Source organism: Octopus sinensis, linkage group LG5 (genome assembly GCF_006345805.1).
Source record: "Octopus sinensis linkage group LG5, ASM634580v1, whole genome shotgun sequence".
Taxonomy (NCBI): Eukaryota; Metazoa; Mollusca; class Cephalopoda; order Octopoda; family Octopodidae; genus Octopus; species Octopus sinensis.
The window spans coordinates 109,414,459-109,427,242 of NC_043001.1; the positions used below are offsets into that span (position 1 = coordinate 109,414,459).

The 12,784-nt window shown below is 35.1% G+C and overlaps 1 protein-coding gene across 5 annotated transcripts in view; it reads left to right on the top strand.

The window, feature by feature from the left end:
* Positions 1-12,370, top strand: part of LOC115212296 — an 84,464-nt gene extending 72,094 nt beyond the window's left edge. The window contains exons 2-4 of one of the 5 annotated variants that reach the window (XR_004999158.1): positions 9,787-10,908; positions 10,960-11,364; positions 11,429-11,480. Coding sequence is in view for 1 of the 5 variants with exons in the window: in XM_029781141.2 (XP_029637001.1) it covers positions 9,787-11,309 (1,523 nt within the window). In the remaining 4 variants the exon portion in view is untranslated. Of the gene's footprint in view, positions 1-9,786; positions 11,398-11,428; positions 11,481-12,353 lie in introns of those variants that run through there. The other 4 variants (XR_004999156.1, XR_004999155.1, XR_004999157.1 and 1 more) reach the window with 4 other exon arrangements.
* The last annotated feature ends 414 nt before the right edge of the window (positions 12,371-12,784 follow it).

Below are 12,784 nucleotides of genomic sequence, written 5' to 3' on the forward strand. Positions count from 1 at the left end.
TTTCAAAATATTGTCTGGTTTAAAAAGCCACATCAAACGCCAGACGCCATGATATCTAAGGTTTAGGTACAAGAGATGGGCAGATTCTGCATAAAGAGTAGACAACCACCATATATATATATATATATATGTTTACCTTTTACTTGTTTTTGTCATGAGATTGTGGCCATGCTGGGACATCGCTTGAAGAATATTTAGTGGTATAAATTGACCACAGTACTTATTTTTTTCAACCTGGAACTTATTCTATAGATCTCTTCAGTCGAAACGACACTTTACCGGGACGGAAACATATCATCTTCGGTTGCCAAGCGGTGGAGGAGGACAAACATAGACACACAGACACAGACGCACACACAAACGCATACACACACAGATATATATGACGGGCTTCTATCAGTTTCTGAAAGTTAATTATATATATATATACATGTGTGTATGTATGTGTGAGTATATGCATATATATATCTATATATATATATATATATATATATATATATATATATATATATATGTATCTGTGTGTGTATATATATATATATATATATGTATATATGTCTCTTTCTCTCTCTCTCTCTCTCTCTCTCTCTCTCTCTCTGTATATATATATATATATATATATATATATATATATATATATGCAATCACATATGTTCCGAATACAGGTATTTGTGCTTATCACATATATAAACGAAATCGATGGTCCTCTGTTATTATATGTTTCAGTTGAAAAGACTACTCTTACAATTTCCTAGAAGCTTCTATGAAGTCGAATCTGTAAAAATAAACGAAGAGAGAAATTGATTTATCATTTACAAAAGAAACTTATCATTGTCGCAGGAATGAATTGATTTCGAGATAAAGGGTCGGTCAAGGCATTCATTTGAAAGTAAATTACAAATATATTACATGCGATCGTCAGGCATGTGTTTGCGTACAATATTGAATGTTGCATGTATTTTATGAATTAAATATCCTTACAGCGTATGCATCCTATTCTTTCGTTTTAAAGTGATCAAAGGTTTACTCGTTATGTAAATGACATGTTTTTAAACGCTTAATGCGCCACTCCTAGATAGCAGTTTAAAATTGCTTGCATTTGCATATGAATAGGATTTTTTTTATTTCCATAATAATGTTTCTGCTAAACACAACAGGATATTTTTGTTTGAGGAAAATTTTGTTTGGGTGTCTCTCCTCCTAATACTACATGTACACACATGCAAAGATGCTTACATACACACATGTAGAGGCATGCATGTACACATGTACACATGTACTTGCAAAATATGACACACCGGTTGGCTGAATTTGAAACCACACAGTGTAGACACACACACTTTAACCACATGATAGTATGTGATAAAAATTAGGGCGGCGAGCTGGCAGAAACGTTAGCATGCCGGGCGAAATGCGTAGCCGTATTTCGTTTGCCGTTACGCTCTGAGTTCAAATTCCGCCGAGGTCGACTTTGCCTTTCATCCTATCGGGGTCGATTAAATAAGTACCAGTTACGCACTGAGGTCGATGTGTGTCTGTCCTTGTTTGTCCCCTCTGTGTTTAGCCCATTGTGGGTAGTAAAGAAATAAGTATGTGATAAAAATGTTTTTCTAGTTCTGGCACAAGGCCAGCAATTGTGTGTTGAGGTAGTACAGATTTCCGCCTTGTATGGAATCGTTTTCCATACCCATTGTGTTTCCTCTAGAAACTAATGTACTTGTAAAATATGACACACGGGCTGGGTGAATTTGAAACCACACTATAGACTCAAACACTTTAACTATATAATAATATGTGATAAAATTTTATTCTAATTCTGGCACAAGGCCAGCAATTTTGTGTTGAGGTAGCATTCGTTTGCACCGTCATCACTTGGCAACTACATTATTTTGCCAACCAAATAAAGCAAAGTTAACAAGAGCAGAATTTAAATTTAAAACGTAATGGACCAGAAGTAATTACCGCTAAGTATTTTGGCCGATGTGCTAATGGTTCTAACAGCTAATCACTTTGCACGTCTGACGTAATATTAGTTTCGTAGATTTGTACAAAGTCATCAGTTTCGGAAGAGAGGATAAATTGATTACCATTACTTCACCACTCAGTTTGTATCTATTTAATTCCGAAAGGATGAAAGGCAAAGTCGACCTCAGCGGAATTTGAGCTGAGAACGTAAAGGGATGCAAACGGTTCTGCCACCCGGTCACTTTACATGTCTACCATGATACTGATTTTGGCACAAACTTTTACACAAGGACAGCAAGATCAAGAAGGTGGTGAATAGATTACATCGACCCCTGTGCTCAACTGGTTCTTATTTCATCGACCCCGAAATGATAAACGGCAAATTCGACCTTGGTGGCATTTGAACTCAGAATGTAACGACGGACGAAATGCCACTAAAAATTTTGTCCGGCGTGCTAACAATTCCGCCAGCTCGTCGCCTCCTTGCCTGACATAATATCGGTTTCAAATTTTGTTGGTACAAGGCCACCAGTATTTCACTGGTACTTATTTTATCGACCCCGAAAGAATAAAAGGCAAAGCCGGCCTCAGCAGAACTTGAACTCAGAACCTAAAAACGGATGAAATGTCGGCGTGATAACGATTCTGTCAGTTTGTAAGCGTGACATATATTCTTTTCTCCTCTAGGCACAAGCCCCGAAATTTTGGGGGATGGAAACCAGTCGATTAGATCGACCCCAGTATGCAACTGCTTCTTAATTTATCGACCCCCGAATGGATGAAAAGCAAAGTCGAGCTCGCCGCCTTAAGATGTGACATAGATTGACTGTAATATATTGTTTAGTTTCTCGAGAAAATAGCCATCTGCACTTAAGATATTTCAGATATAATACTTTTACTTTAGATACGGGAAAAGCTTGAATATTGTTTTCAACCAAGTATTCCTGATGAAACAGACCTACCTTTACAAGCCATGACTATCTCTTTGTATATTCACTTAGCTTTTCTATATACTAATTCATTTAGTAGTAACACCCGCGCTATTTCTGTGTCTCATTTAACAATGCACTCGGATCAATTGATTTCCTTACATATACTTGCGCTATTGGCGCTATTGTTCAACTATTTTGAATATTTTCTCTATCCTCAACGTTCTCACCTTCATCTCCATTATCATAATGATAGTCTCTATCAATATTATTGATGACAACTTGTGTTCTTTTTGAAGTAGTATTCTGTGAACAGTTGAAGATTCAATGATTCAAAAATTAAGGAGTTCCTTTAAAAGAATGAAATTCTGTTCGTTTGGAAATTCAAATCATGGATGTTTCAACAATATAAATATGCGAACGAATTGTTGTGAACGAATTGCGATTCAAAATCAGATTCACACTTCTTATGGTAACACACTCGTCTTTCTTATCCCTTTATTGCATTACAATTACGAAAATTTCCTCTGCATAGCATTCCGATCACACATTTTAAAGGAGTAAACTAGGCGTAGGAGTGGCTGTGTGGTAAGCAGGTTGCTTATGAACTACGTAGTTCCGGGTTCAGTCCCACTACGTGGCACATTGGGAAAGTGACTTCTACTAAAGCATCAGGCCGACCAAAGCGTTGTGAATGGATTTGGTAGATGAAAACTGAAAGTAGATCATCGTATATATATATATGTATATGTATATATATATCTGTGTGTGTGTTTGTGTGTCTGTGTTTGTCCCCCCAACATCACTCGACAACCGTTGTGTTTACGTCCCCGTAACCTAATGGTTCGGCATAAGTGACCGATAGAATAAGTACTAGGCTTACAAAGAATAAGTCCTGGTGTCGATTTGCTCGATTATAGGCGGTGCTCCCGCATGGTCGCATTCAAATGACTGAAACAAATAAAAGAGTAAGAGTATATATATATATTATATATATATATATATATATATATATATATATATTATATATATATATATATATATATATGCATATGTATATATCAGGTTATCCCATAAGTTCTATCTGAATTTGGAGTAAAGAAAACAAGTGATCAAATGTTATACTTAATCGAAATTTAATCATCAATGTATTTTCCCTGATTATCTATGATTTCCTTCCATCTATTTACAAGCTTTTTAATCCCATCAATGTAAAACTCTTTTGGTTTCAAAGCTATGAACTCTGAGCTGTTAGTTTCGACTTCCTGGCTTGTGACGGTTAAGTACCCCAAATGATTCTGTAAACTACGAAACAAATAGTAGTCTGAAGGAGCAAGATTGGAGAGGATGAGGAATTTTTTCCCAACCAAGCTCTTCGATCTTGTGTGATGTGATCTTTGCAGTGTGGGGTCGTGCATTGTCCTGATGAATCATCACTCCTATTTGATTTACTAAAGCGGCTCCTTTTTTCTTCAAGACTTGGTTCAAATGCTCTAATTGTTGACAGTAGACTGGAGCATTGATTGTTGCATTAGGTGGTAACAATTCAAAGTGAATTACTCTTTTGCAATCCCACCAGATAGAGAGAAAAACCTTTTCCCCATGAAGGTCTCTTCTCGGTTATGGATGAGCGTTTTCCTTTTTACCAAGCCACTGTTTACGACGTTTAACATTTCGATAGAAGATCAATTTTTCGTCACCAGTTACAAGTCTATCGAAAACGGGTGAAATGAGTTCACGAGAATGGAGAGAAGAGCAGATGACAACTCGGGATTTGCGGTTGTGTATATGTGTGTGTGTGTGTGTGTTTGTGCAGGTGTGTCTTTGTGTGTGTTTTCGTGTGTGTCTGTACACACACACACACATACACACACATATATATATATAAATTTATGTAAATAAGGATAAGATTGTTATTTAAAATACCGATCTTATCAAGTGACTAGCATTGGAATAAAAACCTCATAGATAATAATAATTATTAAAATTACAATTAGGGTATCTAAAAGATACCATCATGTTAGAGATAGCAATCAAATCTTGATTCTAAAACCACATCAAAAATGATTGGAATATATATATAAGTTCAGTAAAAATTTAGATTCATTTGAATATGGTACTTAAGTTAAAGGCACCAGAATTTGGTATGGTATTATCTATATAATTCAAAATGGGGTGATTATAATCAAAATAAGCAACAAGGATATCCAGAGGTAATGCAGCATTACCTCTGGATATCCTTGTTGCTTATTTTGGTTATATATATATATATATATATATATATATATATATATATATATATATATATATATATCTGTACTTACTCATTCTCGAATTTGATGGTTCATATAGCAGGACGTAAACCGACTCAAGAAATCTCTAGTGAAACATTTTATTGATGTACCTGAAGAGACCCATAACGGGTCGAAACATGTGTTGCATCCAATAAAGTCTATTACACATTCCATCTCCCATTTTATTAATTCTGTTACCCCAAACCGCCAATACGAAGTTCCTGCATTAAGTATACGGATAACAACAGGTAATAGAAACTGTGCCGGTGCTTTACTTATCGTCTCTTTATACATTTTGTATAATTTCTCCATTATTATATATATATGGCAGCCTCTATCCATACGCACACACTCACACACTCTCACATACACAAGCACACGCACGTTCGTTTTTGTATCACCAATACTTTAATATTTCTCTTCTTCCTATCTCTCATATCTAAACCCCTCTCTCCATCCAGCCGCCATGATTGAACGCTAGGTCCAAAAGATATTTTATTCTGTGTCCCTTTATTTCCGCGTGTTGCTTTCTGTTGAAGAGCGTAGGCTCGAAATGTAAAAGACTTTCTCACCTTCCCTAGCACTAAACTTATACAGCTGTTTGTTGTTTATACATCTATCTTCGTCTTTTCTTTTTCTGTAAATTTCAATTATATGAAAACTTCTGGTATATATATATATATATATACACCAACATTATCGTACATGAACTGGCTATCAACAGAATTTAAGTTATACTGTGTATTGAATTATAAGTATTAACGTTGGACGTGTATGGCACAAGAATCAGAAAATATCACAATATGCTTTACATTAATAACGATATAATAACTTTAAAGATACTATAAATTGTTACATGTGTTTTAAATTGGCTCCATCACTAGCATGATTCAATTGATGCGGTTTCAATTCGGTCTAAAATTCAATTACTCTCCACAATTTGCATTTTATTACAACATTATGTAAGCGAAAGCAAGTGAGGGAGCGAAAGAGAAAGATAGAGATAGAAAGAGAGTATATTTGTGAGAAAGATGGAAGAAAGAGAGTGAGAGGGATAGAAGTTTTCATATGCTTCTTATTTATTCTTTAACAGTTAACTTTATTCCACACTAATTTTGTTTTAGTCTCTTCTCGTTTGTCAGGCTAACAGCTACCGTCGTCAGTATAGCTTTATGCTTGGTAACATAATCGCATCCTGCCAATATTCTGTACACTGATCAAAATAATTGACCGACTCCAATTTCACTTTCTCTCATACTAACGAAACATCTGTTATAAATTTAAATTTTCACTTTTTCAAATTCCTTCTGCCTTGTATTATTTTATAATCGACCTCAGCAAATCTATGCTGAAACATGATTTTCTGTAATCAATAAGCACTTAACGTCACAAACGTCTGTTATTATACACCTAAAACTCTATAGTTTCTACATGATTGTATACTTTATTTTCTCCATTGTAGAGTCCACCATGATTATTTCAGTGCATTATTACTTACAGCTCACCAACTATAATTCCTTTATGATCAAATCTTACACATTTACTACATTATTCACGGCATCGTCCATTTGACTGGAAAAAGATATGCTTCTCATTAAGATATTTCCTATCTGGAGATTATTGGTCCACATAACGTATTTAATTTTTCTGCTTCTTTGTGTGTGTCATATCACCGCTGGGTGCATATTTCTTTGTCAAATACGACTGAAGATTATATGCTTTCTGAGCAGAATATATTTTAAGAAACCATTTGAATAATTTCAACCACCTTCTTATGGGTCGGTTTTACTAATGGGAAGATGTGCGTCTTCCATACGAGTGAATCTGCTCAGGTTTTCTCTAATAGCTCTATTTTGATTAGAGTTTTCCTTTCATGCTTCCGAAATTCGTATATGATATATTGTTCACATTTGTTCTCGAGTTCATATTATAATATATGATGAAGAGCAATTGTTCGAATTCTAAAATTAGTGTTACCCAAACAAGAAGCCCGTTCATTTTGTTTACTTCGTCATCAGCAATTCAAATCCTTCTGAGTCTATACCGGAATTGTTACATCTCCTTACTTCATTTGCCGACTGCCTCATTTGCGAAAGGTTATGAGTAGATAAGTAATGAAGTAATTAAAATGATATCATGTCAAGGGATCTCTAAGATCGTAAAAGCTTAGTGGGTTCAAAAACATCTCAGATACAGTCAAGCGTAAAAAACGATAAAAAAGATTATGCGGAAAATGTTGCTGAACAGAAAGCGCCATGTATTGGGTTGTCCGGAAAGTTCGTGCCGATTTTTAAAGGAAAGAAAAAGATCACTAAATACTTGCCATTACATTTTTAATCAACCAAATATAAACCATTTTGTTGAACAATGCGTCTCCATCTTTCCTTTAAATTGAAAATACCCTCTTCCCAGAATTAAGGCGTTTTCATGGCAAAGATTTCATCAAGATATCTTTTTACGTCATCCAAGGAATTGAATATTTTACCATTAAGACTATTCTGCAGAATAAGTGGAAATCCGAAGGAGCAATATCTGGTAGATATCGAGGGTGGGGTAACACATGCCAGCCGAGCTGTAGCAATTTTTGTCTGGTTCCCAAAGCATCAATTGCTGAAAACGAACTTTCTTATCTTCCATTTTAAAGGGTTACAGAATTAACACAGATTATAGGAATATAAACTTTCTTCCACGAAAAGATAGCTTAAACTGTTCTGTAAATGGAGGTGTAGTCAAATCCTATTTTATGGACATAACCATGTTCTAAAATAAGTCGAAAGGTAAACACAAAATTTCCGGACAACTCAATATTTGTAAAGTTATTTTCATTGTTATCAACTGTCATTATGAATTTATTAATAACGTTAGAGTCAGAAATTTAAATGTGTTTTTTTTTTCATGTTCTCTATTGGATGTAGCAAAAGCGTGGTGTCGAACTGAAACTAGTTTTGACCAATGACACTAATAATGTTGTCTAAAGGTAGATACAAACATATAACAAACAAAACTACTACGTTTAAATTGAATCACGCCATCGTCTGCTTTGAAATTAGCAAATACTTTATCATCACGATGCAACAAGACAGAGCGCTGGGCTCTGGGTAGGCGGACAGTATTAAATAACTTGTCAGAAAATATAAGGACAACTCAGTTGGCGACTTTGCGCTGTGAGTAAGCGTTTAAATATGTCAAGTCTGTTTGCTTTCTATGTCTTAATTGTTTTTTGTTTTGTATTCGTTACTCATGTGATGGTATATCGGTTTGAAATATTCTATTACATTGTCAACAATTATATATGTTGAGCAGGTATCGTCTTAGGTTAGCTAGTGCTTTGTGAACTAAAGTTACATTTAGATCGAAACAAAATATTGTCGTGTTTCTGCATTTGGGTGGAGAGGATCTCTAAAATATCTGAATAAAGTGAAATATTTCGCTCGAATTCTCGCAGGAATTTTCGTTATATTCAGAAATCTTCAAATATAAAGAATTGAACTCATCATTTTCATATTATTTTTTCCCTGATGCCGCGTTTTATACGCCCATATTTCATAATTTTTATGTTACACATTAGAAATACATATTTCTCTTTTCAATATTTGTTTTTCTTTTTCATTTGTTCTTATTGATGATATTTTTTTCTCATTTTGAATCCACTTGGTAACTACTTCGCTATTGTAACCACGGAGAGCCAAACCATCGGCCATTATGCAATCCATTGCAACCGTTGTATTAGATAATTGTTATAAATATTTCCTGCAAAGTTACACTTGAAAGTTTGGGTACATTTTCTATTTGGTTCGAGATATTTTCATCACTATTATTGGAAATATTTGGCGAGCGTGACGACAGCAGAATCGTTAGAGGGTTTGAAAAAAATGCATTCTCGCCATGGTCACTTTCACTTTTAAGGCCACCCTTCCCTCAAAAACTGCTGGACTTCATTGTTTTATATACCTTTGAATATGGCTTCCACGAAACAATCTAGTAAGCTATGCAAAGCTTGTTTTGTCTATATTTGCATTTGCACATGCAGAGGAACATATATTAAAAAATAGTTACATACGCATAATCTCACTGCTACATATCCACATATACATATCCACATATATCTCCATTAATTGTATATCCTGATTGATGTGCTAAAAATATACTCACACACGCACTTACGTATACATAACATTCTATATATGTGTGTGTAAGCATAATCAGCCGAAATTGCGAGGATAATCTGGTGCTTGACTGAGGAAAGAAAACTTCGAATGACCCGTCCTTGTTTTCTTTGTATCGTCTATCTGGATATTTTGTTATCCCGTTTTGTATTATATATATATATATATATTTCGTTTTTGGATTTGGTTTGCAAGATTCTTTATATGAGTTCGTTTGTTGAAGCATATTCTGTTGTGTCTGGGTAGGGTCATTTTCTTTTGGGGGCTTATAATGTAACATACTCACCGGTAAAATATAAGGCACAAAAAGAAAATGACTCTCCCGAGACACAACAGTATATATATATAAAATATCATATTGTATAAAATTGTATTATATTATAATTTATATTTATGCAATATTTAATACGGTTTTCTTTTATATATTTTTAGGTAACTGCAATGAAGATACGAATCCATCACAGTCGAAAAGCAAATTGAACGAAAACAATGTAGCTGAGCAACACCTTGATAAACGCAGCAGTGGCGAGTACAACCCGCACGATCTGAAAACAATAGTTGCGGCAATTCTTGAACGACAAGAACAAGGCCAAAAACAATCGTCTGCATTGAGGTCTATGAACGAACTTGCAGGCGATCAGTACAGTGGTGATGCATTATCGCGTGTAGTTCAGCTTCTGAGAAGGTCTATGCCATCAGATTTCGATGAGTTTGAAAGACGATTAGCACCTGTTCCAAGATTAGGGCGTCTAAAGAAGAGATCTGTGCTCAGTAACCCTAACAAAGAAGTAGATTATGATGAAAATGAAGCAAATGATAACAACGAGAGCGCTGATAATATACTTTTCCCCCGCCAAATAACCCTCCCACGATATGGAAAAGATGAGGGATCTGATGCAGCAGATGCCGAACAATATTTGTCATCGGATTGTGAAATCTTTGATGCCTATGGCACATGTGTGCAGTATAAAATACCAAGAGAGAATGTGAAGAGGCAAGTTAGAATGTTGCGATTAGGAAAGCGTCAGATGCATCCAATAAAAATAGATGATGAAACAGGGATGGGCAAAAGGTCAGAAGATTTTAACGTGGATGGAAACTCCGGTGAAAGTAAACGGGCAGTCTCAATGTTGCGTCTTGGAAGAAGTTTCAATGCTGGTGGGGAATCTGAAGAAAATGAAATTCCAGTTTTCGACGAAGCCAAACGAGCAGTTTCTATGTTACGGCTTGGCCGCAGTGGACCATTCCTTGATAAACGTGCACTTTCAATGCTCCGACTTGGTCGAAGCGAATTTGATCAGGAAAACACAGCTCTCCCAATAATGTATCCAGGACCAAATGGTTTCGAAAGCAACAAGCGTGCTGTTTCAATGTTGCGCCTCGGTCGCAGTATGTCTGCTGATGATAAAAGAGCTGTGTCTATGTTACGTCTCGGTCGCAGCGGATTTGATACAATGAAGCGAGCAGTTTCAATGTTACGCCTTGGAAGAAACAGTGGATATCCATCAGAAAAACGAGCAGTGTCCATGTTGAGATTAGGACGATCAGGATCAGATGAAGACAAGAGAGCAGTGTCTATGTTGCGGTTAGGACGATCAGGATCAGATGAAGACAAGAGAGCAGTGTCTATGTTGCGGTTAGGACGTAGTGGCGCAGATATAGAAGACGAAAAGCGAGCAGTGTCGATGTTAAGGCTTGGTCGTGGTGGTGCTGATAATATGAAGAGAGCTGTTTCTATGTTAAGACTAGGTCGAAGTGGAAGTGATGATATGAACACGAAGAGGGCTGTGTCTATGTTGAGACTCGGACGAAGTGGAAATGACAATGTTGGGGAAGATAAACGTGCCGTCTCTATGTTGCGACTAGGCAGAAGCGACAGCAATGCAAATAATAAGCGAGCCATGGCTATGCTACGATTAGGTCGTAGTAATGACACTAGTGCAAAAGAAACCTAAATTTTGTTGTAATGAACTAATTTATGAAACCTAAAAACGAGATATATATGTGCTCATATATATATATATATATATATATATATATTTACATATATATAAATACATATATATATATATATATATATATATATATATGCGTGTGTGTGAGTGTGATTGTGTATATATATATATATATGTATACACATATATATATCAATATATATATGTATACATATATATACATATATATATATATATATATATATATACATATGTATACTCTGGGTATATACATATATATATTTGTATATGCATAGTATATGCATATGCATAATTGCATTCGAACTTGATACAAAGTCAATTTGATTTGATTAACAACAGTTTCAAAAGGAAATGGATGCGTAAAGATAATAATTAAAGACCTATGACAATTACCATGCATTTGTTAGTCAACAGTATTTTTCGATAACGAAAAATTAAAACTAGTTTAACAATATATATACGCATATATATATATATTGAAAATATGATTTCAACAAAAGGATTGGGAATAAATTGTTTGTTTATTGTTGGTGATGTTTAAAAATTTCGATTTATTATTCTTCAAATAAAAGATTACCTCCCTTCACTTCTGCCTCTTCAAATTCCTTTCTTTTATTCTTTAATATTATTTGTACTGTATAGAATGTATCTGATATTTTATTATTAATGGAAGGATTTCGTGAAGTTATTCTTATGTGTATATCATGGAATGCTAAGGCATTATATTAACAGGTGTATGCTGTTCATATAAAACAAATAATAAATATATACCTGTTAACTGTAATGTCTATCTACATTTCGCGTTGTCCCCAGAACAAAAGAACGAAGCAACAAAGACAATAAGAAAAAAGGAATATAAGGCGCATGCGTTGGTGTGTGGTAAGAAATTTGATTTCGAACTACTTTGTTCCGAGTTCATTTCCACTATGTGGCACTTCAGACAACCTTCTTCTGCTATAGACTCTAGCCAACGAAGCCTTGAGTTGATTTGGTAAGCGGAAACTAAAGGAAGTCCGTCGTGTGTGCGTGTGTGTGTGTGTGTGTGTGTGTGTGTATTTGTGTCTCTGTGTGTGTTTGTGTGCTTGTTCCCCATCACAATCACTTGACAACCAGTGTTGGTGTGTTTACGTCCCTGTGACATAGCAGTTCAGCAAAAATGACCAATAAAACAAGTAGCATGATTTAAAAAATATATCATTTCTTTGACTAAAATTCCTGAACGCTCTGCTCCATCATGGTTGCAATTTAATAACTGAAACAAGCAAAAGATGAAAGCTGTAAATGAAAACCAAGCTCAGAGTGGATCGTCATTTGGATCAGCGGTCCGACATTTTCACATTTTCTCTTACGCTAACCGTGAAACAATTATGAACACTGCAAGATAATATCTCACAAAACAATATTTCTGAACACAAGCATCTTTCTGAAAAATAATATAATACAAGGAGTTGTAC